The following is a 13,684-nucleotide window of genomic DNA, read 5'->3' as shown; positions in this document are numbered from 1 at the left end:
AAACAGCGGGCCGATCCCGTAGGAAGCCATTTTCCACGGGCTACCGTTCCAAACGCCCGCGTTGCCCAGCCGTGACCAAAACATTCTCTTCCGGTCAGTTCCTCTGGCTCGTTGGGGTACTTCGCGTAGCAAGAATGGCGGCTATCGGGAAAATCGGTTGTCCAGATCGGCCGATGGTTGCCTCGTGCAAACGCTGCTTTCCATGGGTCACCTCGTTCCAACGGTCCGCCTCGTTAAGCCTCGACCGAAGAGCGTCCTCTTCGGGGCGTCCGGCTCGGTTTTCTTTCTTCTAGGTACCACTTTCATGCGTTAACCACCTCGCGACAACTACACCCGGTTAAGGAGACCTCGGCGTTAAGGATGTCCGATATTCCGACGTATTTGGCGCGGAGCTGGTGCCTGTATCGCGATATATTACGCCGAACGTCGGCCCGTCCGCGCGGACGGCATTGCGTTTTCACGACGCAAAATACGCGAGTCTCTGCACATTATTTCACGTTATGGCAGCGTTATGCCGTCCGGGACGACGTTTTACGCTGTACGGGTTAGAACCTAAGTCCCCGTTTACGAAGTATAGTATATAAATAAGCCGGAACGTGCCCGGTACTATTTGTTGGGGAGAGCATAAACGGAGGTACGGCTGGAAGAAAGACGTAAACCCGATGCACTCTGAATGGAGTTAACGCTCTTAGAGTCGTGGCCAAAGATTATACACCCGGGGAATAATCGGTCGGCCGAACACCCCGTTTTGACATGGATAAAAATCATTATGTAGCAGTACGCGCGTTTCATACTCCACTACGCGGCATTTAGTCTGCCGCACTAAAGTATCGCCAACCGCGCCGATCGTTTTTATCCCGCAATTCCACCGGCCCGGTCGAAGATATTAAATTAACATTTTACATCCCCGGGATATACAGTTACCCGCTTTTACCGTAACAATACCGACGCTTCTTCTCGGGGGGCCTTTTTCATCGATCAGCATTCGTAATCACTCGAGCCCATACATCATCCGTCTGATACCCATTTGCCAATCATCGCGGGGAAATAGATTGCGAGCTCCTTCCCGACGCTAATCTGCATGGAGCGGTTTCAAATGGGTCCTACTTAGGGGTCTGGCACCGATGGAAAATCGACCACCAGGTCTCTTTATCGGGACTTGTCGTATCATTTATCAGGGACTGTCCGCACCTTGTTCTCGAGGAACCCCGAGTCCTCTTATCGAGTGCTTCGCCGACATTGTCGAGATACGCGTCGCCGATAAGGAGTCGCACTGGTGGAAACGATTTTATCCGACCGGTCCCTGTTCGCAATGGAGTGCCAAAGCACGTCCTTTGGGACGATCTTTCACTTAGAAATAAGGTCGCGAGTCATCGCGCCAAAATTAGGCTGCATCTGACTCGCGTTATCCGCTTCATATCCTAATTATACTCTTTAACGATGGACTTAAGTTAAGTTCACGTATAAACATTGTTTATACGCGTAAATGCAATGGCAACTCTCGTCCAGGATGTTTCGTCTCCAGATTAAGTGAGGTTAGGTTAGGTTGTAATCGGGCTGCGGGACTTTGGTAATCTCTTCTTTCTTCGAAATCCGTGCAGAGGATTCGTCCAACCGATTCGCGGTTGATTCTCCAGCAGGGATAAGGATCGGACAGCGCCTTCGGGATCTCTTAATCGATCTCTTCGGGATCCCAATCGACGCGTCCGTTCGTCGAGGAAGAGCCCGAGGGACTGGAGCGCTCCTCCATCTTCGTTTCTTCTCCCTCCGAAAGTCGGCCGCGTTACGAATTCCTGGGTCTCCTGGCCGTTGTTCTCCTGGTTTCTTGATTTTTCTTCCCCGCAGCCGTAATTACGAGCGGCGCGTTATCCTAATCTCGGTTTTATATCGGCTGCACTTAAGCGCAACGGTAACTCGCGGTTCCCTCCCGCGCGGCGCTGCCACCTGTCGGCATCGAACGCGAACAACCGGCGAACAACCGATGAACGAGCAGCGAACAACAGAGCCCCCCGGAGGAGAGGCCTAGAAACAGAGAGAGACAGAGAGGGAGATGCACGCCGCGGTGCTCGGCTGTTAACGCAGCCCAGGATCTTAATTGCAGTTACATGCAAATTCGCCCGTGCGAATGCACCGGCTCGCGGCGTAACTGCGCTTTTACAATGCGCCCCTGCGAACGCGCCCGGCACGCGTGATTATTGCGTGTAATGACGTCGGTCGAGCCTGAAGCTGACGATGGAAGCGACGAAAACGATCGAGACAATGAATCGCCGCAGACAAGAACTCGCAGGGGCCTTAGACCATGTACATCTAGACTTCGCATGGGACCTTCCAGTCCCAGATTTTCAGTAAGTAGAATGGCGTTAATTGTGAGTCGTCGGACACGTGGTACATTCGTTTCTCCCTTCCACTGCTATGCGAGGTCTAGATATTTATGGTCTATGGCAGGGCCTTCCATCCTCCATCTTGTTTATTTCCGCGGGAATTCAAACATGGCCGTAAGATATATTGACTCCGAATACCCAGTCGCTCAAAAGAGATGATTACGAGAATATTTAAAACGACGACCGTGGTAATCACCATATCTATCTAGGTGCCGTCGAGTCACTAATCGGGGCCACGTTGCGCGTCCTCCGGGGAGGTTAGGATCACCTTGGCCAGTTTCGAGGCCGCAGGCCGGCTCGGCGCCACTCGGGGCCCCCCGTTGCGTAAGTGGAGCGAAATCCGCTCGCGATCCGCGGAGAGGCCGCTCGGCAACGTTAATCACCGCGTAACACGACGCCGAGGCGGGGTTTACGCGAGGGAGCGAGCGAGTAACCGAGTAAAGCGAGTAAACGCGAGGCGGCCGGCAATTACGGCCGACTTATGATCGCTTCTTACCCGGGCCCAAGTAAGAAGCCGGTGGTGGTGGCTCCGGTCCCCCGCTGCGGCGCGGCCGAGCAGCCGCGGAGTAGCCGCGCGGCAGCCGCCGACGGGCTACTAACGGCTACTCCGAGGCGTATCTCGGGCCACGGGCCGCTACTCGAAATTATAATATCCGCTTATGGACGCGCCTTGACCATCCGGCAGCACGCGTCGCTCGTTAATCCACATCGAGCGGTGCGCGTGCGCCCCATCCGCCATTCCTGGACGCGAAATCTTATCAAATCTTGTCGGATATGTCGATCATTCCTTTCGTTTTTATAGAGGTTCTCTTCCTGCGCCAAGCCCAGAGCTCGTGTTTCACTATTTAACCGGGTGTGCCGAATCGTTTGAAATTTCACCTCGCCAATATGGAGACCCTAGAGAAGGTCCCGACATCCGTGAAATTTGATTACAATAGATTTTTTAATTTTCCATACAAAGTGAAATTTCATGGAATTCACGTGGTAGAATTTCGAACGATCTGGGGTATTTGACGGAACGTTTCATGAACTGCTGTACTTCTTTCGTGTTACATTAAGGCGCATCTAATGGCGAGGACGTTCCAGAGTTTTGGTGGTCTTCCTGGAGATCTTCTGGAACGGGCTTCCTATCTCTTGCAATCTTCGCTATTCTTTCGTCCTCCTTTCGAGATACATGGTCGTTCCTGCCTCGCCTCCTCTGCATGTCCCAACTGACAACGTCCCACGTGTTATAGGATTCTCTTATCGCCGCGTTGGGGATTCTTTTCCTCGTAGTGTCTGGAGAATCCGCCTATCGGCCTTGCATATCGAGCTCTTTCTTCAGCCGCTAAAAATAGAAGAAGCATCTTCCCGATAGAGATACATAGTAGGGAGGAAAATAAATAATAATAACCCGGATGCGGATATCGGCCCGCCTAAATGCCGGGAAATGAGCATCTCTAAACGTCGATTAATGTCGGTTATGTCGAAGGAGCGGCGCGATAAGATTGACTCGATTTTGCCGATTACGCTACGAGACGCTGCGGAAGACGCTGTCAATTTTCCGGCACGTGTAAACTCGACGGTTACATAGAGTCGACCGAAGTGTCCAATATATGAGGCTCTAACGGGTAATCATACACCTCATGAGTCGAAGGCCCCATCAGTTGCGAGGGCCCGGCGAATGCTGATGGACCATGGGCATGAAGTGGGCGGAGTCGCTGCACAATTCTATCGATTACGCTGCGGTCGCGGAAATTGCTGCTGGATTTTACGGGAGCGAGCGATTCTCCGTTATTGCCGGGTTTAGGGCTCTATACGAGGCCTGGCGGTGATGGCGATTCCGGCTAACAGTAGTCCCAGCACGCGTCACTCGTTAGTCCATGTCGACCAGGACGCTGCCACGCGTACCGTCCATGGGTTCCCAACTGGTCCACGAAGTCCCCTCGTCCTGGTCCCTGAAGAGGACGATTCGATTAACGAGGTACCCGGGACGTCATAAACACTTGGGAACGTGCGAAACACTTTTTCCCTCTTCTTTGCTGGAATTCCTACGCACCCTCTCGTGGCAAGATGGCGGGAGCTCCACCTCCGCCTCCTCCGATGCGTCCCCGTCGCGCGTCGGCGAACGAATGACTCACCCCTATGTCACGATGCGCGCGCAGCCACCCTTGACACCGCCCTCTGAAGGGACCCGCATGATGCGGGCCGCGTCAGAGCGCCGCGCATGCTCACGCGCATCCAAAATGGCCGTCTGTATGCACTGTGCATGTTGCACCCAAAAATGCAATCTTGAATTCATGAACAATGGTAGTCAAAGTGTCTATACGGCGCCATTTTTGAAATATGATAAAACACTAAACGGCGTAAAAATTGAAAAGCTACGTTGTACATTGTTTTTATAGACCTGGGACATAGAAATTCGAAATGACACTCGTGTACTTGAGATTGGATTTATATGAGTTTGAAATTCGTAAGGATGTCAGCAAGATCACTGTTCGTATCTTCCCTCTGACCCGCCATCTTGCTTTTAGGTCCATGTTTTGAAACCTCCGCTCTTGGGGTTAGCTTCAATCTCAGGGCTTTACGGACTGTAAAAGTTGGAGAGATAAATTTCTCCCCGTCGAAACGGAAACTTAACGGGAATTAATAAACCGGGGCTATATCCGTGAATCGTCGCGGGGGTTCCGCGTCGATCTTTTAGGCTCGGTGCATTCTCCTGCATCCCGGGCGCTCAAAAGTTTTCGAGCTCGCTTCCTCGCCGTCTGTCTTGGGTTAAATCGAGCTCCTCTCGCGATGGTTCACGCGATGCTTCACGGTTCTTGGGCACGCAGCCTCGCGGGTTAGGGGCGTAAAAATCCCGCGGCAAGACGGACGCGTCCGTTTGCCGCATAAGCGCGCATCGGCTGGCCGATGCGCGAGAGATGCGCCGCGCGGAAATGGCACAATAATGGCGTAATGACGGAGCCGGCCGCTCGCGGAGGCAATGTTAATCTAATTAATAGCTCATCTCGCTTAAGATAGGTCGAATGAACGGGCCGCGTAGCTCCGGGCGGCACGCGCCTTCCTCGTTCAGTTGTTCCCATTATTCTTCTTGCGGAGCGCATTTACATACACCTCGAGGTATCCCCAAGCAATCCCGAGAACGCGGGAGCGATTCCGCATGTCTTGACGCGCAGTGGGTCAGGTTGTCTCTTCGATCTTCCCAATAAAACCTCCAAAACAGCCGTCGACTTCGTTCTGCTCCATAATCAATCAGCTAAACCTCCCCGTAAACGATTATTCGACCTACTACCCGTAGGGTCCATCCAAGATGGCGGCGCCCACGCTAAGGTCGCGTCCCTCGATCGCGTCAAATGCACATCGCATTTGATACGATCCTTCTAGAAATAGGAACCGACTCACGGCAAGAATAGTCCTCGGCGAATCGTCCGCTACTTCGAAGAGGGATCGGGAACGAACGAATTGTTCTCGATTCCTCTTCCAAGACCTCGAGACGCTCCCCGGCTCGATTCCAAGATGGCCGCCCCCAGGAGCAGCAGCCTGGCATTGTTGGCCGATTCTTAGAGGCGCCGGCCAACGAACGGTGCATAATTCCGGTACTGCAATCGACTTTCATTTGCTCCTTCTGTGGACAGAGAGAAAGAGAGAGAGGGGGGAGACTCGGCTCGTATAAATGAGAGCCCTGTTACTTTTTACTGCGTCCGCGGTAATGGCCGGCCTAGGGGCACGCGTAGGAAGAGGGCTCCTTACGCGCGTCCGACGCATGTAGGACAATGCCGGGTTGTGTAACAATGCTCTCAATCACCTCGGTTTGCGGTCGGGAGCGGTAAAACGGCTCGCAGGCCTCTTCTTGCGCTTTAACGGTCCCGGTACCAGCGACAAGGACGAGCGAGGTCGTCCTGCCGAGGAGGGGGAATCCTCCACCTGACTCCTGGAGGGAGAAGGAAGTCCTCTCCGATCGGCAGGGGGGATCCCTTCTATGAGAAACGGACTGACACGGATCGTTACGCGTTACGCATTGTGCGCGAACCTAACCCACCCGATGGGAACGGCGACGCACAATGAACGCGATCGATCTATCGATCGATCCCAGGATCGATAGGGGCCGAAGTCGGCGCCTTCTCCGGTAATCTCGCTTACTTATCGAGGACCAGTCGCTCGGAAGCGAGCATTTTCTCCCCGCTGGACGCTTCCTCTCTTCTATCGCGAATCGCTCTCGAATCGCGAGATCGATAATCGAGTCCCCTCGGAAAGCCTTTCTCTCGGTTTCCCCGTGATTGCGCCGAGATTGTGTAACGCCCATTGGCCCTGGGTGCGCTGTTATCGCCTGATTACATGTCTGGAGGGTCATCGTGATTTCCAATACCCTCTTCGGGTTCCTTCCAGAGTTTTCAAAAATTCCCGCGCATAATTCGCAAGGCCCCTAGGCCCCGCAATTTCGAGGACCCGCCCCCGATTTATCGCCGTCCGAGGGCGCACGACTTGTAGGAATTAATCTCCAGGACTCGTCTCCGATTTATCGTTGTCAGGCCAGGATGAAGTTAATATCGATCGCTTCTCTTCTTCTAGGTACGTCGTCGTGTGGATGCTGGTCGTCGGGACCTCCAGGTGCTGGGTAAGTGGTCCCCTCGTCCTGGGAACCGGCTTGGATTCGATGGACTGATCCGTTTCAGGCCTCCGAGGAAAGTCCCGAGCTGGAGAACGCCGCCGAAGAGAGCACCTCCGAGGACGCCACCGAGGACTATTGGGCCGGAAGTGGATCGGGCCCTGAAGAAGAGGACTCGACCAAGAACGACACCAAGGAGGCCCTGGCCCACGAAGCGAGTGATCACGATGCGGTGAGTGCGTGGATAAATTTTTTTTTTTAATTTGTAAGTTAATAACAAATGATGTATTAATGTACCTATGAAAGAACATCGGAAGAATTTTAGTCTACCCGAAGGACAACAAATGAAAGGAGGTCTGCCACTCGAAGTGAAGAATTGCGATGCACTGAAAAGAAATGTTAGTTAACTCTAAGAAATTCTGACATAACAATCCTGCGATCAAACGCGTCCAAAGGAATGTCGGATCGAGTAAGAAAATTCGATTAAACTGACAACGTCAATTTTTCTTCACAACAAATAATTGATACTTGCGTGAAGAATTTTTTACCACCGACTTAGGGTCTCCTGCAAATTAAAAATAAATATTAGAGGCTTCAAGATTCTTGGAAGACCTCGTAAGAATTTTATTCTGCCTCAGGAGCGAGGGATAATAAAGAGGAAATGAAATTAAGCCTCATGCGCGATAATCGTCGACGAGGAATGCCTGAGATGCACCGGAAGTGCGATCTCGCCGGTTTCAAGGTCGAAAAGGAAGAATGGGACCACCTCGACGAGAGGAAGAAAAGGAGGATGCGGCTTTTCCAGCTAGCTGTATCGGCCATCGAGGAACGGTGCATCCGCAAGCGGAATGGAGCCAGCGGAGGAAGCGCAGAAGATAAGAATTCGAAAAGAGGGATAGAGAGAGTGCATCCTTCGCGCACAGGAGAGCGGACGACGCGGAGGAGAAGATAAAGCAGGGGCATAAAAACCGAGACACGATAAAAGAAGGATAGGAAAGAGGTCCGCTTTTCTAGCCGCGGTCTCTCCGAAACCAGATCCCATTCCTGCGAGGCTCCTGGGAGCAACAAGAGGAGAAAAGAGGTTCAAGATGGAGAGAATGCGCGATTCCTCCTCTCCACGCAGATTTTCCAACGTATATACTCGTTACGGGTCGCGACGTATCCTGGACAACCCGTCGTTACCCCAGGACAGGATTCGCGATTCCGCCCTCGGGCAGGATTTCTGCTCCGGACCGGATAATCGCACTTAATCGCCGCATCCTGAAGAATCACTGCCTCCTACTGCACCGTGGCGCCTGAAAAAAGAAAAAAGTGATTTTTTTTTTTTAATCAAGGACGAAGAGGAGGTTCCCCGTCAATGTTTAAAACCGACTCCTTTGCACGCAAGATTGTCTTCAATTGGATCTCTTCGCACGAAAGATTCTTCCAGAAGGACTCGTTCCCCTGAAGGATTTTTTTTAAAGGGACTGTTCCGCGCGGAACATTTTTTTAAAACGGACTCGTTGGCACGAATGTTTTTTTTTAATGTAGGTTTTTGTTTAACGGGATGTCTTGTTCGAAAGATTTTTTTTTTAATGGATTTCTTTGAAGGATAGATTTTTTTTAATTCATCCATTCGAAAGATCTTTTAATATGGACTCTTTCGCACGAGAGATTCTCAGGTGACCGCAGGATACGCCTATCGGTATCGGGTGTCGATAGGTGCATCCTGGGGCATCCGACGCATCCTCCGACACCTACGCCTCGTCCTCGCGCGCATCCTTCCCAGGACGGTTTCCAGATCCCGATCTCGAAGCCGGTTTCGCATCCTCGTCCGCATTTCGGTGCGTTCACCCGACCTCCCTGGAGCAAAGGCGGCAGACGTAATGACTTTCGACACCCAGACCGCACGACCGCTAATCCCCTCGTAGGATCGACCGGTCGATCCGGAGCCTCGATACCGATATATATCGCCGAGAGTTAGCCAACGTATTGTTGCGCAACGACAGCCTCCCCGACCGAAGAGAAGTCACCGAGATACTCCGAGTGAAGGGGATCGAGGAACTCGACAGAGTCTCGCGCCAAGTACAACTTCGCCCCATAGACATATCGACGAGAAAGAGTGCTTTACCCCAAATACATCATTATACCGGAAACACTTTATGAAGACACCCTATAGTTTCGTGCCAATTACAATTTCACTCCTTATACAGTTTGGCAGAAAATTTAGTAGGGTTCCTCGCCAAGTACGTTTTGGCACGAGGCTCGATACAGTTCCACGCCAAGTACGTTTTGGCACGGGGCTCGATACAGTTCCTCGCCAAGTACGTTTTGGCTCCAAAATTCGGGAAAATTTACTCTCGTCGGAATTCTCACGGTGAAATAAAAGTCCATGTATTGTCCGGAAGAGGAATGATCCGCAGTTTTGTAGGCAATTCGTGACGACCTCGGAAGAGGGTAAGTGTGACCGATGCCAACGGCGAAAGCCCATCCGGGGAGACTTCTTCAGGGCGCGCTAACGCGCGCCGGCCAGAAAATGCAGGAAGGGAAAGGAAGGCATTAAGCTGCCAGGTGAATTCCCGGAGAACGGCGCACGGCCACCGGGGGAAGTACCTGCGTGTACCTGCGTCTTCCTGCGTGTACCTTCCTGGTGGGGCCAGGGAATGAACTCGTAAAGGAGTTAGTCACGCGCGAGTCGTGCGGTTGCTTCTTCTCGAGGTTCTTCGGGACTGCCGGGCCTTTTTCTCCGAGCCGCAGTCCCTGACCATTCCACGTTTGCCCCTGACTGGTTAACGTGGGAGAGGTCAGGGTAGAGTGCCGTCACGCTCCTCGGGATCTCCGAAATCTCTCGTTCTCTCCTTCCCCCCGAAAACTGGCGCGCCGTTAATGAAGACATTTGAATAAAATTATTTAGGCAAGATTATATGTTACGTGCAGAGATTTGGATTTCGGGGTTCATCAATGGAATTACAACATTACGTCGTTAAGGCTAAAATTTTGTGTTACGTGGCGTCTTTCAGACATTTTTCATTACGGTTTAAAAGCCGTATTTATCGCAAAAAGTGACCTTACATAAAAATCATTCAGAGAAATTCAGATTTTGGTCGCCGGAGTTTCATTTTATTTATGAAATTACGTTACTTTAGACGTTTAGATAAAATCAGGCTTACTTGAGTTTTCGTAACTTTTATCTCGTGGCTTCCAGGTGGTGTACGTAGGAGAGGGTGCTGCTTATGTCCCTGTCCCTTCGTTGAGAAACAGTCCTTTGAACCCGAATCTGCAAGCTCTGCAGACTCTTCAGGGTCTTCAAAGTTTAGCCGGTGGAGGAGGAACGGGGACCACGGAAGATGACTGGAGGCGGCATCCGGAAACCTGGGACAGGGAACACAGAAGATACAGACCCAACACCACGCGAGTGCAACGTAAGGATTATTCAATTTAATTTTATATATACCTTTTCCAAGGAAATTTAAAACTCCCGCCGAAGAAGCTACTCGAGGACCCATTTTCTCCCTGGATCATTCTATTTGATCTTATTTGTACCTCTTCCAAGCAACTTTTAAAATTCCCGCCAAAGAAGTCGGCTACTCGAGGACCCATTTTATCCCTCGTGAACCGAAGGTTCCCCGTCGTCATCGTCATCACCAGCGATAAAGCTTCTTGCTGCTCGAAGAAGAATCGTAAAACCGCACCGGCGCGCCCAATATCTCCAGGTGTCATTACACGTAAACGGTTCTTCTTTCCGCGTACGTCCCGTCCCCTCGGTCGATTTACATCGTCAGAAGGAGGCCCCGATCACCTGGGGCCGTCTTTTACGAGCCGGCTGAAAAAGCCGCCATTGGAGGACCGGCGACGCTCTTCGAGCTCTTCGAGGACGATCGCCGGCCATCCTCGAGGTCCTCTTCGACAACCACTGAGGATTACGTATTTTCCCCGGTTACCGGGAATTTAACGCTCCAACGGCCGAGCCGTTAGGCGGGGATAAATCGGCGAAATCGCGAACGGTTTCTCGGGGCCGGCGCGCCCTCGAAGAGGACCACGAAGAGGTCCTCCATTTCTGTCTCCCAGAGAACGCGTCGACGAGCGCGTCGACCCGATATCGCGCACGTCGCAAGGTCGAGGAACTCTCGGACGATTCGGGATCGAGGATCGAGGATCGAGAGAGAGGGATAGATCGCTACCGTTAGACCGGCAATTAAAACGGTGTCGGAAGTCGTACGGCACCGGCGCCGGGAGAAAACGACGCCGCCGCGTGTATACACGATCGCCGTCGGTGGGCATCCTACGAGTGTCGTCGTTGAGGGGCGATTTGGTAGAGACGCGAAAACTTCATCAAAGATTTGGTTCTTGAATTAGAAATGCGAATTTTCTCGCTCCCCTTGATTCTTAGCAAAACGTTACAACAGGGGTGGCGGCCATTTTGGTCCCAGTCGGAGGTAGACCTCGATGAGCGCCGAAGAGCCGGGGTGAACATTTACAACCCTCTTTTTCAGGGTTCCTCGGTTCAGAATTCCAATTTTTTTTCGATTCCTTCGATTTTCAGTGCTTTGCAAAAGGGATGGCCGCCATTTTGGTCCCAGCTGGAGGTAAAACTCGAGGAGTGCCGAAGAGCTTCGGGGTGAGCACTCGTAGCCTTCTTCCTCAGGGTCCGGTTCAATGAAGCCGTAAAGCCGAGCCGCGGGAAGTTTTGCGCTCCCTCGATCGTCAATTATACGGAGAACTATTAAGTTTAATGTATCCTCCGCGGACTGCCGATTCCCATAAGTCTTTCAGGTCGGTGCTTAACCGAGATGAGAGAGTTCAACGCGACGCCGTATAACCGCGCTCCATCTCGACGAAGCAGCCTCCTCTTCCGAGTCGTCGGGTCTCCTGGACGAATTTCCTCGGGACCGAGGAAACCGCGTCCTTACCCTTAAGCCACTCGCGTAATAAGGCCCCATTGTTACCGGCGCATGCAAATTACCCGCGGCTTTCGCATCGTTCCCGCGGAATGGCGGAGGCTCAGCCTTCCTGAAGAGCGTCGTTTCGTTCTAACAAAATTCCATACCAGCCCAGAATACATTAATTGTCGTGTTAAGACTCACGAGCACTCTTTGCACGTCCCTTGGATTAAATTCCAAGAGGAAGAGTTAATCACGACAAGGCCAAGTCGGTTCAACGTCCCCCGAAGGATCTCCTCTTCGAGTACTGTTGATGCACCGTTCCCAGGGTGTGCACGTTTTGTCATAAGCACAAGCCCCGGTCATCTCTTGCAGACTCTCAAAAACAACTCTTGCAAACTAAAGACCACATTCTGAGTTCTCCAGGAACGCTTCTGGTACCCCTCTCAATTTGTACGCAGCCGCGCAAGAGATACTTCCACCCAATCCAGGATAACATCTCAGGGCTGGAAAACGCCCAGAAGTCGGTTCAATGTCCCCAAAGTACCATCTCCATGGTTCAGGAAGATGTCCATTGACATTTCTGCATTTCTTCATGAACCATTCCAAGTGCGCGCACGTCCAGGGACCCGATCCTTTAGTTCATACGATTAACATTTGCATGCGAAATTGACGATTTCCTTTACGACTTACAAATATTAACCAATGAAGAGACTTTGCAACAATGCGAAATTTTGCATGCGAATCTATTCGTACGCGAAAAAAATTCGTACGAACTCGAGAATCGACTCCCAGCAGCGACTTCGCGCTCTGCGCCACGAGTTTATGCAATCAACTTTCGCATGCAAAATTGACAGTTTCGTGTACGACCAATGATGCGACTTCGCAACAATGCGAAATTTTTCATGCGAATGTATTCCTGTGTGAAAAAAAATTCGTACTCACTCGAGAATAAGCTCCCAGCAACGACTCCGCGCGCTGCGCCACGAGTTCATGCAATCAACTTTCGCATGAAAAATTGACACTTTCGTGTATGACCAATGATGCGACCTTGCAACAATGCGAAATTTTTCATGCGAATGTATTCCTATGTGAAAAAAAAATTCGTACTCACTCGAGAATAAGCTCCCAGCAGCGACTCTGCGCGCTGCGCCACGAGTTCATGCAATCAACTTTCGCATACAAAATTGACAGTTTCGTGTACGACCAATGACGCGACCTTGAAACAATGCGAAATTTTTCATGCGAATGTATTCCTATGTGAAAAAAAAATTCGTACTCACTCGAGAATAAGCTCCCAGCAGCGACTCCGCGCGCTGCGTCCGAATCCTCGAGGCTGAGTCGCTACTATCATTAGTGTCCGCGTATAGAGCGTAACGCTATTCGAAGTTGTAATATTCGCTTAAAAGGATGTCGTAACGTCTTTCGGAGGATCAGCTGTGAGTCTGCAGCACGTGTCGCTCGTTACTCCACTTTGACCCGAACACATGCAAATAAGTATTCCATGCCTGACGCTTCTCGGTTCGCCGGCCGAGCCGAGGCCGCGCATCCCCGATTGACTTCGAGCCGGTCAGTTAAGTTTCCCTTAACTCTCCTACGGCCGGAAGATTATCCAAAGGTATGCACGAGGTGGCTCCGGCCTCTACGCAACGAGAATGCATACACAATTTGTTGTGCATCCAGCGGAAGGGCGGCCGGGAAATGGCCTGCCGGTGTAAGCGGATGCCCGACCTACCGCAACCAAACCGAAGTGAGGCAGATCGGTGTAGCGTTCCGGAAATGATAAATAAAAAATAAGGAACATCGATAAAACTATGAACATAAACCCCCTGTAACCCAATTTTTGTTTCAAGCCC

At 51.6% G+C, this 13,684-nt stretch overlaps 1 protein-coding gene across 1 annotated transcript in view; it reads left to right on the top strand.

The window, feature by feature from the left end:
* Positions 1 to 13,684, top strand: part of LOC105704468 — a 41,579-nt gene that overhangs the window by 22,293 nt on the left and 5,602 nt on the right. Inside the window, exons 2-4 of the mRNA XM_012433692.1 lie at positions 6,933 to 6,978; positions 7,037 to 7,201; positions 10,154 to 10,370. Of these exons, the coding sequence (XP_012289115.1) occupies positions 6,933 to 6,978; positions 7,037 to 7,201; positions 10,154 to 10,370 (428 nt within the window). The remainder of the gene's footprint in view (positions 1 to 6,932; positions 6,979 to 7,036; positions 7,202 to 10,153; positions 10,371 to 13,684) is intronic.

Source organism: Orussus abietinus, unplaced genomic scaffold (genome assembly GCF_000612105.2).
Source record: "Orussus abietinus isolate OABI.00-Male unplaced genomic scaffold, Oabi_2.0 scaffold6, whole genome shotgun sequence".
NCBI lineage: Eukaryota > Metazoa > Arthropoda > Insecta > Hymenoptera > Orussidae > Orussus > Orussus abietinus.
The sequence above is the reverse complement of the archived record's forward strand: the minus strand, read 5'-3'. Positions and strand labels throughout refer to the sequence as shown.